General features: G+C 35.3%; 1 protein-coding gene across 1 annotated transcript in view; it reads left to right on the forward strand.

The window, feature by feature from the left end:
* Positions 1-21,024, forward strand: part of ATM (ATM serine/threonine kinase) — a 143,577-nt gene that overhangs the window by 106,173 nt on the left and 16,380 nt on the right. The window contains exons 44-57 of the mRNA XM_061203887.1: positions 265-413; positions 1,821-1,925; positions 3,196-3,315; positions 5,737-5,971; positions 6,472-6,639; positions 7,716-7,829; positions 8,544-8,761; positions 9,276-9,483; positions 10,398-10,511; positions 10,882-11,040; positions 11,499-11,637; positions 12,471-12,553; positions 13,935-14,075; positions 14,839-14,955. Coding sequence (XP_061059870.1) covers positions 265-413; positions 1,821-1,925; positions 3,196-3,315; positions 5,737-5,971; positions 6,472-6,639; positions 7,716-7,829; positions 8,544-8,761; positions 9,276-9,483; positions 10,398-10,511; positions 10,882-11,040; positions 11,499-11,637; positions 12,471-12,553; positions 13,935-14,075; positions 14,839-14,955 — 2,070 coding nt within the window. The remainder of the gene's footprint in view (positions 1-264; positions 414-1,820; positions 1,926-3,195; positions 3,316-5,736; positions 5,972-6,471; positions 6,640-7,715; positions 7,830-8,543; positions 8,762-9,275; positions 9,484-10,397; positions 10,512-10,881; positions 11,041-11,498; positions 11,638-12,470; positions 12,554-13,934; positions 14,076-14,838; positions 14,956-21,024) is intronic.

The following is a 21,024-nucleotide window of genomic DNA, read 5'->3' on the forward strand; positions in this document are numbered from 1 at the left end:
ATAGTTTGCACTAGAGTTTGTCCCAGAAGTTATCATTACTGTTACTGGCTAATATTCCTTAGCCATTCTTTTATCAAACATCAGAGCCCTTTAAGCTCTATCTTTGTGTTTTAGGGGGAACACACAAACAATATTTTGACATTTTAAGTGATGTTGTGAACTACTAAAATTTTGAAAGTTACTTTTTATGTTTGCTGTTTTTTGTTTCTCTAGTATTCTGTTATTTATGATTCCTTTTTTTTTTTTTTTTTAACTCCTGCATAGGCCTTGCAGAATTTGGGACTCTGCCATATTCTTTCCGTCTATTTAAGGGGATTAGATCATGAAAATAAAGAGTGGTGTGCTGAACTACAGGAACTTCATTACCAAGTAGCATGGAGGAATATGCAGTGGGACCACTGCATTTCTGTCAAGTAAGAAGAATTCAGACATTTTAAATTGCCATTTCTCTAGTTATGAATAATGAACTGTTTTTATCTTGCTCTATGAATGTAGCGGGAGTTGTGTTTTCATGTTTTGTAGATGCTGTAAGCTAAATGCATAAATAATATAGCAGTATGCAGTAAGTCTACGTAGGGCTGAATTTCACTCTTTTCTTATATTAGGGCACCTTCCCCTCCACCCTCAAGATATTTTTGAAAATAGAAATATAAAAATTATTTTCTCATGAGAATCTTATTCACTTATTGTTTATAAATCCAAAGAGAAATACAGGCATTTCCCTTCTCACTCCCTGCTGCAAACATTTTATTTAGTTAGATGACACTTTTATTGGCTGGATGGTACACGAAAGACTGTTTATCTTTATTTGCGAAATATTTCCTTTTATTAAAAAAACACTGCTAAGTCACTAGCACGGGAAGAAAACGTTTATAACCTACGTGTACCGTCATCTGAATGAAAAGCCAAACACCTAATCTAATAAAAGACTGTGTATTTATGTAAAAAGTCTTTTGATGATATAAACCAAAAAATTAAATCATATTAATTGTATGTTTAATCACTTTCATAGAAAAAAATTTCATTAATTAGAATGTCTTTCAGATTTCAAACTGTTAGATTGCTGTAAAATTAGAGATATGTACTCGTATTTTAAAAACATTTTACTCTCTGAACTGATTCCTACTTGTCTCTGTGAATCTCCATATTCTGTTTTTCCCCTGGCATACTATATTTCAGCCACATAGCATTTCTCCATGTTTTTTTCCATCAAGCCAGCCTGTTTGTACCTAAAAGCCTTAAACATATCTTCTTTTTTCCCCTGTTACCATGAAAGTGGCTGCTTGTCGTTCAGACTGTAGTTTAATAATGTGACATATTCAGATAGATCTTTTCTGACCGTCCATCCTAAAATAGCCACCCAGTCATTCTGTTTTGTTACCCTATTTTACTTTCCTACATGTCCTTTGTCACTGTCTGGTATTTTTCTTATTTATTGTCCATCTGCAAACCAGAACATAAACTCCATGAGAATGGGGACCTGATCTGACTTGTCCACTAATGGATTCCCTGCATCTAGAACCTGGTGACTAGTGCCTGGCACGTAGTAGGTGTTCATCAAATAAATAAATGAGAATATAACATGTTTAGAGCCAGGAGAAATATCTGAGAAATTCACTTTTTTCTGCTTGAAGAATTTAAATGATCCACAAAATTCTTTGTAATTCTTACCAAGTTTTCTAGAAATGCATTTTTTAAAATGGAGATATCTTAATTTTAGTTTAAAATTTTGCCTTTTGGTGAAGCTGTTTATGCACACATATCTTAGGAGTCTCTATATTTAAATGTCTTTTTCTTTTATTTTTAAAATTATTTCACAGCAAAAGAATAGAAGGAACCAGTTACCATGAATCATTGTATAATGCTCTGCAGTCTCTAAGAGATGGGGAATTCTCCACTTTTTATGAAAGTCTCAAATATGCCAGGTATTATAAAAAGAAAGAGTTACTGTATTTTAATATTTAATGTCATGACTTCTTTTCTGAAAACTTGAAGAATAATTTCAACACAAGGATTTGCACTGGTGAAGGAGTAAGACCTGGTGGCTGTGGTCAGGTTGTTTCCTTGTCATTCCCTTTTCCCCCTTTAAAAAAATTCCCTGTGTAATTAATAATTCATACTAATCAGTGTTGAAACTCAAAGCAGTGCAAAAGTTGGAGGAAATATTCAACAATTAGCAATTTCATAGCTTTTACATATCTGAGAAATGAGTGCTCAGATGAATTTTATCTTTTGCAAGCATGTTTTCATAAGAATTATGAGTATTCCTGTCTTAATAGTTGCTTTCTGTACTTCATATTTTAAATTTTTTGTATGAAAGAGTTCTTTAATACACACTTGATATGTATATGTACACATATATATACACACAAATGTTTATATATATATAACCAATGTTACATTTTAATATTTTGTTTTAGATGTAAGAGCATGCTCATGTGTTAGGTACTTACATAAAGTGTTATTATTTTTTTCTTATGTAATAACTTTTTCTTTGCTTATGTGGTTCAAATATATTCTACCTTTAAAAATAAAATTCCCTTTGGGAGCCCTGATCAATTATTTATGCAGAACCCTGAAGAAGGTCTTCTTGTTTCCCATTCCTTTGTTTTCTTCCTGGACCAGTGTACTGAGAATTTTAATCTTTTCTCCTCTAGTAGTTATGTGGCATTTACCTCTCTTAACGTTTAGTGTCCTTTTTATAAAATGGTGACTAATGGTCAATACTTAAAGGCTTGTTATGAGGTACAAATGAGATAATGCACAACAAAGAACTTAACTATAACAGGCTAAACAAATGTAACACATTTTTTGTTTAACAGTATTTGCGATCTAATAAATCCTGTACTTTATTACAGAAGTAATACTTGCTACCATTTAAGTGCTTGTCATGTGGTGGCCACTTTGTTAGGCTTTTTCTGTATGTATTCTTTAATTTTCAACTGGAAGTGAAAAAACTTGGGTTCAGAGGAATCCAGTAATGTGCCCAAAGCTATTCAGCCATTACTGGCAAAACTGGGATCTAGATCTAGGTCTGTACGATTCCAAGGCTTACTTTGTTTCTACTACCTTATGCTGCTGCTTGTGAGTGTTAGTATTATTAGATCCACACCAAGGCCTATAATGGGAAGTCAAATTTTATCTTCCTGCAAACCTCTTCTTAGTTTTTAAGTGTCTTGTCTTTTCTGCCACTAGAGTTAAAGAAGTGGAAGAGTTGTGTAAGGGCAGTCTTGAGTCTGTGTATTCCCTCTACCCTACACTTAGCAGATTGCAGGCCATCGGAGAGCTCGAAAACATTGGGGAGCTTTTCTCAAGGTATGTGATTCAAATGACTGTGTATTCCAAAGTATAACCTTTCTGTTACCAATAGGGACTTTAAAAAATAAAAACTATATAGAGACCAGCCATAGGTTTATTTCCTTTTATCAAGATATAAGTAAATTAACCTAATGAACTGTGATCTTGTTAAAATAAACATTTTCAAAAATATTCATTGTAAAAATTCAGGTTTTTAAAATTTAACTATTGTGTTTTTCTCTTTACAGCTTTTTCCCTGTTCTACCGTAGATGAAATTGTTTCCTCGTGTTTTTCACCATAGCACATTATACTCCATTCTGTTTTAGTATCACATTGCATTAGTGTCATTTTATGTATACTCTGCCATGCTGTACTAGAAGCTCCCTAAAAATAGGGCTTATTTATTCTTGAATCCTTTGTATCCCTAGTGCTTTTTCCTGGTGACCAATTCTTAGTAAACAGTCAATGTTAATGAATATGGAGTATGTGTTTAGGGGAGATTGCCTCTTATAATGATGAAAAGGAAGTGATCTCACTTTCCAGTGTTCCTGGATCTTTCTCTGCTAGGGAGTTATAAGGAAGAAAGGGAAAGTTTGATGAGCTGGTACCAAATACCTGTGCTCTCGGACAGCAGTTCGCAAAGTGTGGTGTAGAGATCCTGGTTTTCTCAAGATCCATTCAGGAGTTCATGAAATCAAAACTGTTGTTACAGTTATGGCAAAATGTTATCTGGTTTTTTTGCTCTCATTCTCTTATGAGGTATAGTGAAGTTTTGGTGAGGTATCAGAGAATAGCCACAATTATCTGAAAAGACTATTAAAATACTCCTCCCTTTTCCAACTATGTATCTGTATGAGGCTAGATGTTCTTCATATACTTCAGCCAAACATGATAGCACAGCAAACCAAATGCAGAAGCAAAGATGAGAATTCAACTGTCTCCATTAAGCCAGACATCAGAGAGGTTTGCATAAATGTGAAACAGTGCTCTTCTCGCTAAATTTGTTTTGTTTTGGGAAGAATAGTTATTTTTTTATAAAAAATGTTATTTATGATATATGATATATAATCGATTTACTATTGTTATTTTAAAATAAATTAATACATGTTAGATTTTTCTCAGTTTTAGTTTCTAATAAGGTAAATATTAATAGGTATAATCCAATAAACGAAAGCTCTTTGGGGGTCTTCAATAATTTGTAAGAGTGTAAAGTGTCCCTGAGATTAGAAAATTTGAGACCTGCTGCTCTAGGATCATTTTGGGAGGAATTAAAGTTTTGGTTCCTGTGAATTTGTGTTACTGTTTCCTTCTTTATCAAGCAACTAAAAGAGCTTTCATTTCCTAGTCATCACCTTATCATCTTCTTAGTCTCCTTGCTTCATCTTAATTTCTCTTCATACAGTAGGCCTAAAGGATTGGACAGTATTGCTTAGTTTGAACATCTGGGAAGCACTCTGTTCATATAAACTAATTGTACGATATGCATTTTCTCTTCCTTTAATAAGTAAGATTGGTATATGAAACCTTTGCCAGATGCCAGCATTTCCTTCATTGGATTGTTCTTTCTTTGACAGCTGCCATTTTGCATAGAGTCATGCCCTGTGCCTGGCAGGCACAGTAGATAATGAGTTTATTACATTTCCTTGCTGACTGTCCTTTTTACCACAGGGAGCATTGAAGCTGGACTAATGGTACAGATGTTCTGAATGACAGGCCTGATGAATGTGTTCTCATTTCAGAAGAATGTTAGTTTAGAAGTGCTGGTTTTTGTGAGGTTGAAGAGTATTTTTAAGAAACTCTTGAAAGTATCATCTATAAAAATATTAAATCACTATGCTGTATACCTGAAACTAACATAATATTGTAAATCAACAATACTTCAGTTTAAACAAAGAAAGAAAGAAAATCTTTAAATGTTCATCATCTGTTGGGTTCTCTGCTGACTGACCCTCAGAGGTCTGACCATATTGTAGGTTTCTAAACTATGGTCCTTATTTTGGATTATTTTAGAAGTTCCAGTCATGTTACTGCAAAAATTCCTTTGTGTCCTGCCCCCCAGGGGTGCTTTGTGACCACCTAGAGGGGTGGGATAGGGAGGATGGGAGGGAGACGTAAGAGGGAGGAGATATGGGGATATTTGTATATGTGTAGCTGATTCACTTTGTTATAAAGCAGAAACTAACACAACATTGTAAAGCAGTTATACTCCAATAAAGATGTTAAAAAAAAAAAAAAAAGAGAAAATGTTGGACCAGGTCAAGGGTAGGTAAACTATAGCCCGCAGGCCAAATCCAGCCCACTGCCTGTATTTGTCAATTAAAAAAAAAAAAAAAAAAATCCTTTGTGTTTATTAAACCTTAAGTTTCAGAACCTGCATATTAGCAGGGTTTTTTTTTTTTTTCATTTCTCTTATGTGAATTCTGTGACTTGGCTTTCAGATCAACAACAGATAGGCAGCCCTCTGAAGTATACATTAAGTGGTGGAAACATTCCCAGCTTCTCAAAGACAGTGATTTTAGTTTTCAGGAGCCTATAATGGCTCTACGCACAGTCATTTTGGAGATCTTGATGGAAAAGGAAATGGAAAACTCGCAAAGAGAGTGTCTTAAGGACATTCTCACCAAGCATCTTGTAGAACTCTCTGTATTAGCCCGAACTTTCAAGAACACTCAGGTAATCAGATTTAAAACTATGTCATCTCACCTCTTGACCTTGCCTCTTATTACCCAGAAAATAGAAAGCATAAGTAAAAAAGAAGTGTCATTGAGAGACAGAGATTGCTATTAAAACATTGTATAGCATAATTGTTGAAGACTTCCCATTTTGGAATTAGACCTGAGTTTGAGCCTTGAACAAGGTACTCACCTTCTCTAAACCTCAATTGCCTGGTTAAAAAAATGAGAAGCTACCTAACTTACTCATTGTATTTATAACAAGTCAGCAATTTTATATACTGTGTATAAACACACACAATTATATATATGTCTTTATATAAAGAGAAAAACAGATAGGCTGACATCGGGCCTGGGGAAGGCAATCAGAGATGCACTTAAGACAGTCCTGACAAATAGTCAAGTCCTCAGTGAATGGTAGTAACTGCTTTTAGTAGTAGTAGTAGTGGTAGTAGTAGTAATAGTAAAAGTATTTATTCTTATTTGTCATTTTCATTTCAGCTCCCTGAAAGGGCAATATTTCAAATTAAACAGTATAATTCAGCTAGTTGTGGAGTCTCTGAGTGGCAGCTGGAGGAAGCACAAGTATTCTGGGCGAAAAAGGAACAGAGTCTTGCCCTGAGTATTCTCAAGCAAATGATCAAGAAGCTGGATGCCAGTTGTACAGAGGTTCACTTTTTTTCTATTGGCCAAATTCGTATTTTACTGTTATAAGAAAAATTACTGTGCATTAAAATATTTAAAATAAAATTTAAAGTAATTACCAATTTTATTAAAGCTTTTATTAAAGCTTTGACCCATGAACAAGAAATTGTTAAAAGGAGTCTTAAAAATTAATATTTGTAGAGGAAGTTTAGAAAGTATTCATTTTTCCTATTTATAGCATTTGTATCAGTCCACCTTGTTGTCCCAGTGATAAGCCTCATTTTTTTAAACTTTCTACAGTGTGTGGGAAACAAAGATGAAATAGATACTATAAATTTGAAATGACACAAAAATGGAAGAGGAAATGCATGAGAGAACAAAACTTTTAGAAAAAAGCAAGTTGGAATAATTGGGTTGTTAATCCAAATACCTTGAAAACATCATTTCTAATATTTTATCTAACATTACCTATATTAGTTATTGTAAACTTGGTTGCTTCTTCAGCTCTATCTCCAGCATATGATGGGCAAAGTAGCAGCATTTGTAGGAATCATGAAGTGTTTTAAAGGTTTGGACACAATGATGTCCCTCTGACATACACCTACTTGGTGAATATCAACTTTTTGTACTTTTGGATAATGGAAACTTATATTACATCCTCCATCACTAGAGAATTCATCATTATACGAAAGCCCTGGGAACTCATATGATATGATGTTTAAATATTGCTTAACAGTGTGGACTCCAGGGAGTTACCTACCCTCTTTGACCTCAGTTGTAGTTTTCTAATTAAGGATAATAATAGTACTTATTTCATAGGGTTCTTGTGAGGATTAAATGAGTTACTATACATAAAGCTGGTAGAAATGCCTAGCATATGAATACTCAATAAATGTGAGTTGTTCCGATAATAGTAATAATAATAAACAGTAGAGAATGATTATTTTATAAACCTACGTATTTGGAATTATTAAAGTAGTTGTAAGGTAAAAGCAAATGAGGTAAGACATTTTTAACCTGCTTTTTTTCCCCTACGTGGAAGATTTTTTTATATAGTCATGATAATGAATTACATTTTAAGATTTTGTTTTCATATACAGAATGATCCCAACCTAAAACTTATATACACAGAATGTCTGAGGGTTTGTGGCACCTGGTTAGCAGAAACTTGCTTAGAAAATCCTGCAGTCATCATGCAGACCTATCTAGAAAAGGTAAGATTTTTGAGCAGCCCTTAAGAGAGTTGTTTAGCATGAACACATTTGATCTTTTTATTGGGGTCAGATGTATTTCAAAGGCAAATAAAAGTACGATTTCACTTTTCTAAATATTATTACTGTTGTAACTCTGTATACTCTTCAGGGCAGAATGAAACAATGTTACAAAAGAAGGAGCATATTTGGAAAGTAAGCCCAAATGTGTCTTCTCTCTACCCCCATCACCAGCTACTCTTTAAACAAGTTGTTTCTGATAATTTCTCCATTTACTTATTTGTAAAAATAGCTGATTAAGGAATATGCAAGTCAACCTTTATTATTCATTTGAAGCCCGACGCTACAAGTAGGACTGGGACTCCAGTGCTACTACCGCTTTTGACCTTCCTGTTTCTCCCTCTTATTTAGTTTAGCTAATTTTAGAAATAGCTACTTCACTAAATAAATGAACATGAAAAGCATAATGTGATTTTTTAAAAATTTTATAGAGCTTTTTGTTTTTGCACTGTTCTTTGCAAATATTAGCTATTTTGGTTATTTCTGCCATGTCAAAGTTGTTTTGAAAAGTCAAGAAGATACTGTACTTCATATAATTTAGCTTATATACATATATATAAATTAAACTTTAGTGTGGATATTTCTTTGATCTGAATAATTCTTTAGATGTATTTAGTATCTGTAAATATAATATAAATGGATTGTTTTTTCTTGAAGGCAGTGGAAGTTGCTGGAAATTATGATGGAGAAAGCAATGATGGGCTCAGAAATGGAAAAATGAAGGCATTTCTCTCATTAGCACGGTTCTCAGATACTCAGTACCAAAGAATTGAAAACTACATGAAATCATCAGAATTTGAAAACAAGCAAGCTCTCCTGAAAAGAGCTAAAGAGGAAGTTGGCCTTCTTAGGGAACATAAAATTCAGACCAACAGGTAACTAGGGGTCTACAAGTGACAAGATATACGGATATACAGTATATATACAGGTATAGAGAACCAGATAAGAATTCATGCTCTGGTTCTAAGCTAATTGTAAAGTATATTGATGTTAGCTTCTTGTTTTGCTTTTTTAGTTTGTTTGTTGGTATCATAGTTGAAGAAGAGATAGGTGTTGAAATTAAATAGAGAGGAGTTACCTATTTTGATGTAATTAAATCCTTTATTCAAACCTGCTTTTGGTCTATATATTTTAGTGTAAGTAGAGAATAACGTTAACGAAATACCTTGGATAGAGTCTACTTTGTCTTTGGTTGCGTAAGATAGCTTTTGAGTTGCACAAACTTACTTTAAGACAAAACTAAGTTTGTTCCCCTTATAATTCTTAGAATTTTGCTTTTTCCCCTAAGGTGGACACCAGATTTTTCATTTATTTTGTATATCTTATATGATGTTGTAGTTCTATAAAATTTGATGGTTTTTGTGTTTTGCTTTAATTATCCAATGTAAGATACACAGTAAAGGTTCAGCGAGAGCTGGAGTTGGATGAATGTGCACTCCGTGCATTGAAAGAAGATCGTAAACGTTTCTTATGTAAGGCAGTTGAAAATTACATCAATTGCTTATTAAGTGGAGAAGGGCATGATACGTGGATATTCCGTCTTTGTTCCCTCTGGCTTGAAAATTCTGGAGTTTCTGAAGTCAATGGCATGATGAAGGCAGGTTTTCTTTTTCAACCCACTGTTCTAGCCTGTGCTTTAAAAGTTTAGACATAAGCCCCTCAATGTCATGGATTTTGTATACTTTGTATCCTTGGCACTTGGTTCAGGGCTCTACACATAGGTACTTAATTAGCTCTAATGATGTAGGTTTATGTGGCTATGAGAGAATTTAGGTCAGTCTTTTCCTATATCTTTGCAATTACCATAGGAAAGTACTCAGAATGCTAGATTGGGAGATTTGGAAAGCAGTTAAAAATGATGTGATCACAGGTGGGGTATTTTTCCCTTACTTTATTCTTTTCTGGGATTTTTTACGATAAATTATTTTTGTAAATGGAAAAAAAGATTTTAAGAAAACATTAAAATGACAGTATTTTGTAAATTTTTATTTAAAAAATCTTAGGTTTTATTGATGACACCTAATATTAAAGTTATGTTGACAAGGTATATATTGGCAATCAGTTTGAAGCTTAAAAGTAAAATGGTTCTTCTGGCTGAAGAGAATGATACAGCCAACCTCTGCTACTAGTGTACATTAAATCCTGTTACTTTTAGCATGTAGGGAAAAATAGTTATTCCCTGTTATTCACACTGACTTCTCAGGAGTCAAGATTACAATAGTCCTTAGATCCACATTTGTCCTCCTTGGATTCACTGGAATATGAGCAGTGCCAAGTATTCCAGTTCTGAATACAGTTTGATTTAGGTTCAAATATTATGACTTACCAGTGAATCAATCTAGACTTTAAGATAAGTGATAAGTAAAAATATGTGATTAGTGAAGTTTTATTTAATATCTGCTAGATGATTGCACTAGTAGAGGAGCATTTTCTTAGAATAATTTATTTGCTTAGTTGTGAGACTATTTGAAATGCATTGTTTTTTTAATTTTGTGTTCTTTTTAATGGTAGAGAGATGGAATGAAGATTCCATCATATAAATTTTTGCCTCTTATGTACCAATTGGCTGCTAGAATGGGGACCAAGATGATGGGAGGCCTAGGATTTCATGAAGTCCTCAATAATGTAAGTAAACCTGAAGATCAAACCACAGTTGCTTTTCTTTTATATTATTATATACTACTGTTCCACTCCAGAAAGTGGCAATACAAAAAAAGTTTAGTCACTCATATTAATTATGCTATATAAGGGCAAGAATAAAGCTTTCCTTTTGTCTCCTCTCATGCTCCATATAAGTTACTCAATTTCTCTCTCTTTCTTATTCCTCATGTACTTCTGTCTCTCTCTCTCTGATACATACCCATACTCACACAGTCCCCCCACTGCAGCATCTGGTACAGTAACACATATCTTAATGTTAAGCAAAATTTAAAAGGTTATGGATTTTCATTTTTTTTTGTTTCCATAAAACTAACAGTTCTTAATTTTATGACAGCTCATCTCTAGAATTTCAATGGATCACCCTCATCATACTTTGTTTATTATACTGGCTTTAGCAAATGCAAACAAAGATGAATTTTTGACCAAACCAGAGGCAGCAAGAAGGAGTAGAATAACTAAAAATGCACCTAAACAAAGCTCTCAGCTTGATGAGGTATTTGGATTGAACATGCATACCTTTTTGAATTGTAATGTTCATTTTTCCCCGAAATATTCCTTTCTTAAGTCTCAGGAATTCTAAGAGTGTGTGTTGTTGACAGTATTCAGTTTGTAAATCCTTTGTTATTGTGATGCTACCTAAAATTGGTTCCAAATTCCTGAATATTTCTCAAAGCATAAGAAATGCCAAAAGTATTTTTACCTTTTTTCCTCAGAGCAATGAGCAAAGAAAAAATAAATTTTACAAGGCACCCAAGTCATTTACTCTTGAGATTATTATATCTTTGATGTATTTCATTCATAATAAGGTGACTGTTTGTCTCTGAGGGATTATAGTTCTTCCATTGTCTAGCTTTGTGCATAAATTATTTTTCCTTTTGTTATTATAGCTCTGAAAAGTTTAAGTCTTGGGTATTGCTTATGTAATATTTTTTGTTTGTTTTTTATTAATAGGATCGAACCGAGGCTGCAAACAAAATAATACGTACTATCAGAAGCAGGAGACCTCAGATGGTCAGAAGTGTTGAGGCACTTTGTGATGCTTACATTATACTAGCAAATTTAGATGCCACTCAGTGGAAGACTCAGAGAAGTATGCAGTTTGAAAGAATGAGTGTTGCCTTCTTGCTGTGTTATTCTCTGTAGGGATATATTAATTATAGAGCTTAATAATGTAAATCTGTTCAACTCACACACATTAATTATAGATGTGAAAGGCCTGATGATTACAACTCACACATGATTCAAAACTTAATTTTTGTCTAATAGCTTCAACACCCCTCCAGTCACTTTTTTACTTAATATCTTTTTGTGGAACTGATAATAGGTGACTACACTCTAGGACTTAAAAATGGAAAGACCTTATCATTTTCTCCATTATTCTTCTTGCTGTGTCTGTTTAAATAATTATAAGCTGCTATAATATTTGGTTATTTGTATCTCTCTCCCCATACTTTAATAATTGTATTCTTTTTTCTGTTCAGAATCATATCTTCACATTTAAATTCTTATTATTTTAAAATAAGAATGAGGCTTCTCATAGTGTTCCTCTCTAAGCAAACAAAGGCTATCGTCATGTCCTTTAGTCACATTTAATAGTAATATGACAGGAGTACATTATCTATGTGCTATTTACACTGTATATAATTATCTTAAGTTGCTCGATTTGACCCCTCAGGTGAATCTGGTCTAGTTACCAGTGCCAGGTAACCTGCAAATTCATTTGTAAGCCACGTTAACCATTGTTATGCCCTGACCCTGAGCGGCATTGTGTCCCGAACCCTTGGTCTTCATTTCTAAATCAGGGCCTGAACCACAGATTAGCCACAGTTTGGGTTTATGGTATCTGCTGAATTCTCCTGCTTTACCTTCAGTACTATTCCTCAATTTGCAGTTGTCACTGAAACCTCTTTATTTTAAATACAGAAGGCATAAGTATTCCGGCAGACCAGCCCATTATCAAACTTAAAAATTTAGAAGAAGTTGTTGTTCCTACTATGGAAATTAAGGTAATCTACCATTAACTGTTTTGATTTTTTAATTAAGCTAAATTACTCTTTAGTAGGTTAAACCATTTGAAATAGCCTTTTTTTGTAGGTCAAAGTTGGTTAAATATTGGCAGTTTCACTTGTTTCAACCTATAGTAGTTGTTGTTTTAATATTTATTTATTTGGCTGCATCAGGTCTTAGTTGCGGCATGCGGGATCTTTCCTTGTGGCGCTCAGGCGCTTAATTGCGGAGTGTGGGCTTCTTTCTAGTCCCGGTGCACAGGCTCTCTAGTTGTGGCACACAGACTCTAGAGCGTGCGGGCTTAGTTGCCCCGCGGCATGTGGGATCTTAGTTCCCCAATCAAGGATCGAACCCACATCCCCTGCATTGGAAGGCGGATTCTTAGCCACTGGACCACAGGGAAGTCCCCAGCCTATAGTTTTTTTTCTTTATTGGATTCCCTTTGCCCAAGACTTAAAATACTTAAAGGCCTCTCCTGCTTTCTTTTCTTTTGCCTTCATTTTTACAGCTGTCATCTTTCTTATGAAGAAGTCTATAGACTTATTTTCATTGGCCAGAAGGAAAGATTTCATGTGTTTATGCCAAAATTAAGTTTTAACTGAGCAAGAAAGTCCCTAATTGTTTTATACTGGTTTTTAAAATTCTGTATGCATTAGAATGTATTGACTGTGATGTATTATGGTATTAAATAATACAATATGTATTGCAATATTAAATTGACTATAATATACATGACACTTTCAGCTATGTCCTGATGGTCTTTTATTGTTAGAAGTACGATGTTGCCAGGGATATATGTAATAATAAATGTTACAGTTTAGAAAATGATCATTTTAACTACATTGTAAAATCTCTCCTTTGAGTTTGTAGTTTAGTGTTTAATATCTGTAGTTATTTGATTTGCAATGTAGCTTCATCATGTGGATTAACCTATCAGCAAGTTATTTAGCTGAATATTTCCTGAAAATGCCAGATTTAGCAATTACAACCAAGAAAACTCCTCTCCATACTTTTCTAAAATTTACCTTGTTTTTGTGAGGAGATGACTTAATTTATACAGATGACTTAACATATACAGGTCAGTGGCAAGACCTGAACCAGGGTTTTTCAGTAGTTTTTCAGTAACACTATTCTAACTTTGTATGCCCTACTTTTATTAAGAGATGTTTAGGGAGGTAAATTTTATCTATGTCACTTTTTAAAGCCTTTCCAATGTCAAATCTTCTTTCTTTCATTTATAAAGTTACCACTTCAGTTCTTAACCAACAGCACATTGTCATTCATTCCTCTGTTTAATATTAAAATTGCCATTTATAATTCATTTTTCTTTAAATGCAAATTGTGTATCTGAGCTATTGTCATATTTATACATTTTATTAGGTGGACCCCACAGGGGAATATGGAAATCTGGTGACTATACAGTCATTTAAAGCAGAATTTCGTTTAGCAGGAGGTTTAAATTTACCAAAAATAATAGATTGTTTGGGTTCTGATGGCAAGGAAAGGAGACAGCTTGTCAAGGTGAGATTTTCCTTTTGTTGTTAATGAAAAAAGTCAAAAAGAAAACTTTAGTTGATATTTTCTTCCTACTTTGGGTCTTTATTTTTATTCTGAATAGTTACAGGTGAGGAAAACATAAAGTAGAAATATATTGTTTTCTAGAAGCAGAATGCTTTTCCTCATTTTTTTGTCTCTCTGAAAGACCAGCCTTATTATAATAGTTGGTTGAAGTAAAAGAATACTTTTAACATGTACAGACATGATGAGATTAACAATCAGCCTGCTTGTTATGGAAAAAAAAAATTTTGGTGAGTGTTGCTTATTTTCTTGAATAGTTCAAGTTGAATGCCCTTGCTTCAATATCCTGAGTCTGGCACTGTGCTAAGTGCTATTAAATGTATCAGAAAGCGACAGCATTCCTCCCTTACTCTGCTCTTAAGCTCTTTGGGCCTTGCTGGGAAGTAGTAGAGAAACAACAGTGCTCCTCTACCCTGGTATTTTACAGTGTGCCCTCAAGTGGAGGGGTTCCAATTATTTTAATTACAAAAGCAGCAAGCGGGGGGAAACTTCTTATTTCTAAATTGGTCTGCCTACCCAGTGGTATAGCTTATTCTAAATGAAAGAATAGTATTAGGTCTTAATTATTTAAGAGACGATTACGAGGAGCATAATCCTCAGATTGATTTCTAAGTGCCCTTTGGCTGTCTTCAGATGACTCTTCGTGTGATTTTATAATAAAGAAAATGAACTATGCTTAGTTATTTGTGTTCTGATTATTCTGAAGGGCCGTGATGACCTGAGACAAGATGCTGTCATGCAGCAGGTTTTCCAGATGTGTAATACATTGCTGCAGAGAAATACTGAAACCAGGAAGAGGAAGTTGACTATCTGCACATATAAGGTAACTAATTTATACTTCTGCTGCTTCATCAAGAACATGTAAAAGACACCATTATTCAGGCAGGGGTCAGCAAGCGTTTTCTGTGAGGGACCAACATTTTAGACTTTGTGGGCCACATAAGGTCTCTGTTGCATATTCTTTTTTTTTTTTTCTTCATAACCCTTTAAACCTGAAAGACCATTCTCAGCTCACAGGCTGTACAAAAACAGTCTGGGACTGGGTTTGGTCCAAAGGCCATATATTGCCAACGTCTGATTTAGACAATATTTTTCTTTTGTAAGAGTACACATTAATGTTAATTGCAGCAATTTTTTGTTTCAAGAAATCTTGTTTCCTGTAATAATCAGCTAAAGTATTTTCCCCTTATGTTTGACCATTTGGCCTATTTCTGGTATAAAAGTGCTTATAAGAGGAAAAGTGATGTTAAAAAGAAAATAGTGATTCAGTGAAGAATATAGTATATAATATAGGGTTTTAAAATTTTAAATATGTTAGTTTTTGACTAGGTAATACATTTGCATGGTTCAAAAATCTAATAATAGAAAACGGTATAAAAAGGGAAGCCTTCTCTTACCCTTTTCCTTGTCAACCTCATGACCCCTTCTTGTAAGTACCATTTTCATTTGTTTCCAGTGTTACACAAATAGAATATATGAATATATTTCCTTATTTCCCTCCTTCCTAGAGAAATGGCAACACATATATATATATATATTTAATTCAGCAATATGTTATAGAAATTTTTCTCTTTTTTTAACAACTGGTTTATGTATTAGTACATAGTTATCATACAAGTCCCTTTCATATAAAATGGGCATCTGGGTTGTTTGTAGTCTCTTGTTGTAGCAAACAATGCCATGCTGCAATAAATAACATTGAACATATAATATTTCATATATGTGCAGGTGAATCTGTGGGATAGACTTCCTAAAGTTGGATTGATGGGTAAGAGTAAATGCACCTATAACTCGCTAGATACTGTCAGATTACATTTAATAGAGGGATGTACCAATTTGCATTTCCTCCAGCTTTTTGCCTGAGAAGATAATTCTCAAGTCACGTTATTTTATTAATTAATCATTTTTGGCCCTTAAATGAGTGCTCATCTAGCATGTTTACATTTTTAAAAATAGCTGTAAACCTTCATTTTGAAGGGCCTGTTTTTTATAGGTGTTCCTTTCTGGTTTCATTCCTGTATCTCCTATTTGCCCTTTATTCTTATGTCACTGCTGTAACTAGGCTTATTTATTTATTCATTGTTTCTATTTCTGTGAAGATATAAATAAATTATGATAATTACTGTATAGCAGAGAAGCAACCTTTCAGAGACACTTTTATGATAGTCTCATATCTGTTTCTTAAACCTGCAAAATGGTATATACCACAAGTGTTTATTTTCTCTAGCGAGTTAACCCTACTTAACCTCAAGGTATCCCAACCATCAACTAAGACTAGTTGAAAAATATAATAGAAAAAAGTCCCTTTCACAATAATATAATGTATATAATGTGAATAAACTGCCTAGGATTAATGTTAATAAGAAACATGCGGGGCTTCCCTGGTGGTGCAGTGGTTGAGAATCTGCCTGCCATGCCAATGCAGGGGACACGGGTTCGAGCCCTGGTCTGGGAAGATCCCACATGCCGCGAAACAACTAGGCCCGTGAGCCACAATTACTGAGCCTGCGCATCTGGAGCCTGTGCTTCGCAACAAGAGAGGCCACGACAGTGAGAGGCCCGCGCACCGCGATGAAGAGTGGCCCTCACTTGCCCCAAGTAGAGAAAGCCCTCGCACAGAAACGAAGACCCAACACAGCCATAAATAAATAAATAAAATTAAAAAAAAAAACAAACGTGCAAGACTGTATGAAAAATAATTACAAAACTATAACAAGAAAGAATAAAGGAAAACTAGGATAAGGGAGAAGTCCCATGTCTTAAATGGGAAGGCAGTGAAAAATGTCAGCTCATTTCTAATTAATGCATAGACAATGAAATTCCAGTAAAAATTTTTATATCATGGAAACATTTAAAAGTTTATCTTGAAAAATGTATTGGTGAGAATGACTAAAATGTCTTTGATAAAAGCAACAGGTGAAAGTGGACTCTGCCTAATCATATGGAAGCAAATGGTAAAGCTTTAGTAATGAAGACGGTATAGTTCGTGACATAAAAATACATTAATGGCCTTGAAACGGATGTTTATATATACATTTGTAAGAAATCAGTCTACAGCTTTGACTTTTAGAAAGTTCCTGAATAAGCCTAAAAATGCTATTAACTCTGGGTATGATGGGATTATGGGTAATACCTGCTTTTTAATATATATTGAATTGCCCTGAATGAACATTTTTTTAAATTATAAAAATAATTGTTAAACTAAAAACACCAAATAGTTAGGGGAGTAGGGAAAAAGAAATTAGATCTACCCTCCAAAATTCTGATTGAGTCAGGCTATTGTAATTGAAAACTGAACTTTTTTAGAGCTTCTTAATTGCCTACAGAAATAGAAATATAAAACTCACTTGTTAGTTGGGTGAGGTTGAGGGGTGGGAAAGCATGAAGAAAAGCACACTTTTTCGTAATACCTTCAAGTTTGTGAGAAATTTGTCATGTGAAACTTTGTAGGATATTAACTAATATAATTGATGCTTTCTATTAGCAGTGAACAAAAAAACAAGTTCTCATGGAATGCTAAGAGCAAAAGTTTAAAAAAGATCTGTGAAATCTATTCTGCAGAAGGACTTCTTTGGTGTGGTTTAGATCAGTGCTGCTCAAATTTAGCAGGCATCGTAATCCCTGGAAGGGTTTGTTAAAACACAGATGCTGAGCCCCTAGAATTTCTAATTCTAGGATGGAGCCTGAAAATATGCATTTCTAGCCAGGTATCAAGCGATGCTGATGCAGCAGTGTTTCAGGAACCGTACTTTTAGACCCACCAGTCTAGTTACTTTGCTATCATTTGATCTCGCTTAATTATAGGACAAAGTTGATGAGCTGCTAACTGTCCAGGTACTTTAACGATTGTTGAGAAGTTTTTAGAGGGCAGATATTCAATAACATGAATGAAAGAAAATTTTTATGCTCTAACTGCCAGACTTTTAGATAACATAGATGATGACTGAAGAACTGAGGATACAATGTGTTGCCAAAAGTTTGGGCTCTAAGATCACCTGGTTTTTTCAGAAAGCCACTCAGGTTTCCAAGCAGGTAACACAGTTTGGCTTCCAAAGTTCATTGCTATAAAGCATGAGAGAGAGAAGGCCCTAACCTAAAATATTTTGAAGGCAGAAATGACTAAACTCTATTTCTACCTTATGACTTTTTAAATATCTGATTTTTACAGAGAACTATCTTACCAGTTAAATAGTGGAGTTATTTAATGTTACACATCTGAATATTAAAAAATAACCTCTTAATATGAGAGTTTAGGTTTGACTTTATTGTTTAGAATTATAATACTGGGCCAATAGATGTATGTTATTTTGAGATTACTCCAAGAATGTGTAAGTTATGTTATAGCTATATTGCTAGTTGTTCTTGATTTCAGTTAACGTTCCTGGAAGTTCTATAGTGTATGTAGGGAAGCAGTCTGCCTAGTCCAGGTCTTCTGTGGAGTCATTCCCAATCTGGCATTCAGGTGTCCTGTGATCATTGTGTCAACAAGAAGGGTCATTGACTTCCTGAAATTAGCTCTTGGTACCCAAATGTCAGTATACAACCTCAAAAGGAGAGACCTGTATATTGAGGCACACCAGATACCTTTCATCAGAGAGAATCACATGGAGATGAAGGAAGACAAAGTTCTTATTGTATATGCTGACACTGAGACATAGCCCTCTGATAACTAGAATTCATGTGACTGGACTAATTTATCTCTACCAAAACTACATTTTTAGAAAGTATATTGAACAACTAGCCTAAAGGTTTAGATATGAGAGGATTCATTTTTTAAAATCAAAGTCTTATATAAACAACATTTACATGCAGAAAGAAGCTTCGTACTTAATTCTTCATTATGCCTTACGCCAATAAATAATTTTTCTTCTTTGTGATATATCTTCCTTCTCAGTCAGGATTCTGGGAGAGAAGTCGTAATGCCCTAAGGCATTCACTGTACATAATGAATTAACTTCATTTCTATGTATCTAGGCTGGTACTAGCTGTGTACCTTGAGGTAATTTGAGAAAATAGTCATCAATCATTTTTTGTGACACCCAGGCAAAATACTCAGATACTCAGATGAAATAGGCTATTCCAGGGAATCTTAGTACCTGAGGAAACACTGCCATTTGCCTTTTGAAATTTGAATTCAACTGTTTTTACATCAACCAACATCACAGTTGAACTCTGAAATGAGAGAGAAAAAAGCCAACCTGGTCCTTTCTAGATCAGTCTCTTAACAAAAGACAAGGGTTTGATTTTTTTCCCCGTAACTAGATATTAATAGAGAGTAATTTTGGAAAAGGTATCTTTGATGGAATATACTAGGAGGCAAGAATGTTAATGTGATCAAGCATTAGGGGTCACAGCTAGCTCAAAGATAGGGCTGTGTTTTCTGGAAGGAAGGCATTTAGAGCTACTTAAGCAGGATGGAAAATCGGTTGGAAAGGCTATGAGATCCGTTCATTCATTTGTTCAATAATTGTTGATTTACACGCCTAGTGTTGTGTTAGATACTCTAGTAGGTGCTGGGGATATAAAAGTAATAAAACATAGTCCTAGTTCTTAAGGAGCTCACCAGGGGAAACAGACACACAATTATAATGCAAAGTGTTAAGTGCATTTTTAGAGAATGAAAAGAGCTAAAGATAGAGGAATCATGCTTATCTTTAACACCACTGGGGAAGGCCCAGGCTGAGGGCAGGAAGAAGCTCCAGTGCCACTGGGGCACAGAATAGGGAGAGGCTTGGGCACCAACTCCCAGTGGCCCCTCAACACAAGGCCATCACCCACAGGGTCACTGTGACTTACTGGAGCAAGCAGAGTCTTCTGGGCCAGGGTTCTTCTAGCTTGTTTTTCACTGTACCCAATTAGGAGGCCTCACTGCATTAACAGGCAGCCAGAACCTGTTTAATGGTTGCTTACTAAAATGCCTGTAATCCAGCACTGCTCCTCAGATTATGGCCCTGCCTCTAAAGAGAGGGCCCCATTTTGGGAGCTTCTTGGCCCTGAGAGTGAGCAGAGGCTCAGGAAGGATACACAGCATGGGATTCACAGTCTCTGTCCTTCCGCTGCTGGAGACAGTTTAACACCTGAGGGAGTTTGAGAGCAAAGGAGGGACCAGCCCTCTCTGCCCTGCCTCATCTGCCCCTGACTGTGCTCCTATAAGAAAATTGATAAGTAGCTTGAAAGCCATGGTACCAGGGCCTACCCTGTGTCCACGATCCTTGGCAAGCCCTTCCACTCACCCCCTTAACCAGAGTGGGTGGACACAGAGCAGAAGGAAGCCTGAAGGCCTGAAAACGGCTTTAAAGCACAAGCCTTTTGCAAGGGCCCCTCTCAGGAACCTCAGGGCATGGCTCTGGTTCTGCAGCCCCCAGGACCTACGCCCGTGAACATCCAGGGGCTTAGCCTTAGGATCTGAGCAGCAGTGTGTTCCCTAGGCTGAGCCCCGCCAGCTGCCTCATCCAGAACTAGCCTCATTTTGGCATCTTTGAGACAGGGTGCTGGCCCTGAGCCTACTCATCTAGAGAGGACAGTCGTAAAGGGTTCAAGGCCCAGACACTGTAAAAGCTGGGGTAGAGCCCCCATGAGAGGAACATGAGCCCTGCTCTGGGATCACAGCTGTAGAGGACCATTTCAGGGGAAGGGCAGAGTGGGCAGAAGAGAGTAGGGGTATGTGTGCAGGCAAGGAGGTGGGGGGAGTGGTGACTTAAGACAGAAGCATCTTATATTCCCTATATCCTAATTTTGTTTCACTTCAGGGCTTTTCACTTCCCTCTGCCTGGAATACTGTTCCCTCAGATCTTTGCATGAATTATTATTCTTTCAGGTTTTTCTCTAATGTCACCTCTTCAGAGACGCCTTCTCTGCCCACGTCTCTATTACTCACTGTTTTAAATGTATG

This window comes from Eubalaena glacialis, chromosome 10 (assembly GCF_028564815.1).
Source record: "Eubalaena glacialis isolate mEubGla1 chromosome 10, mEubGla1.1.hap2.+ XY, whole genome shotgun sequence".
Taxonomy (NCBI): Eukaryota; Metazoa; Chordata; class Mammalia; order Artiodactyla; family Balaenidae; genus Eubalaena; species Eubalaena glacialis.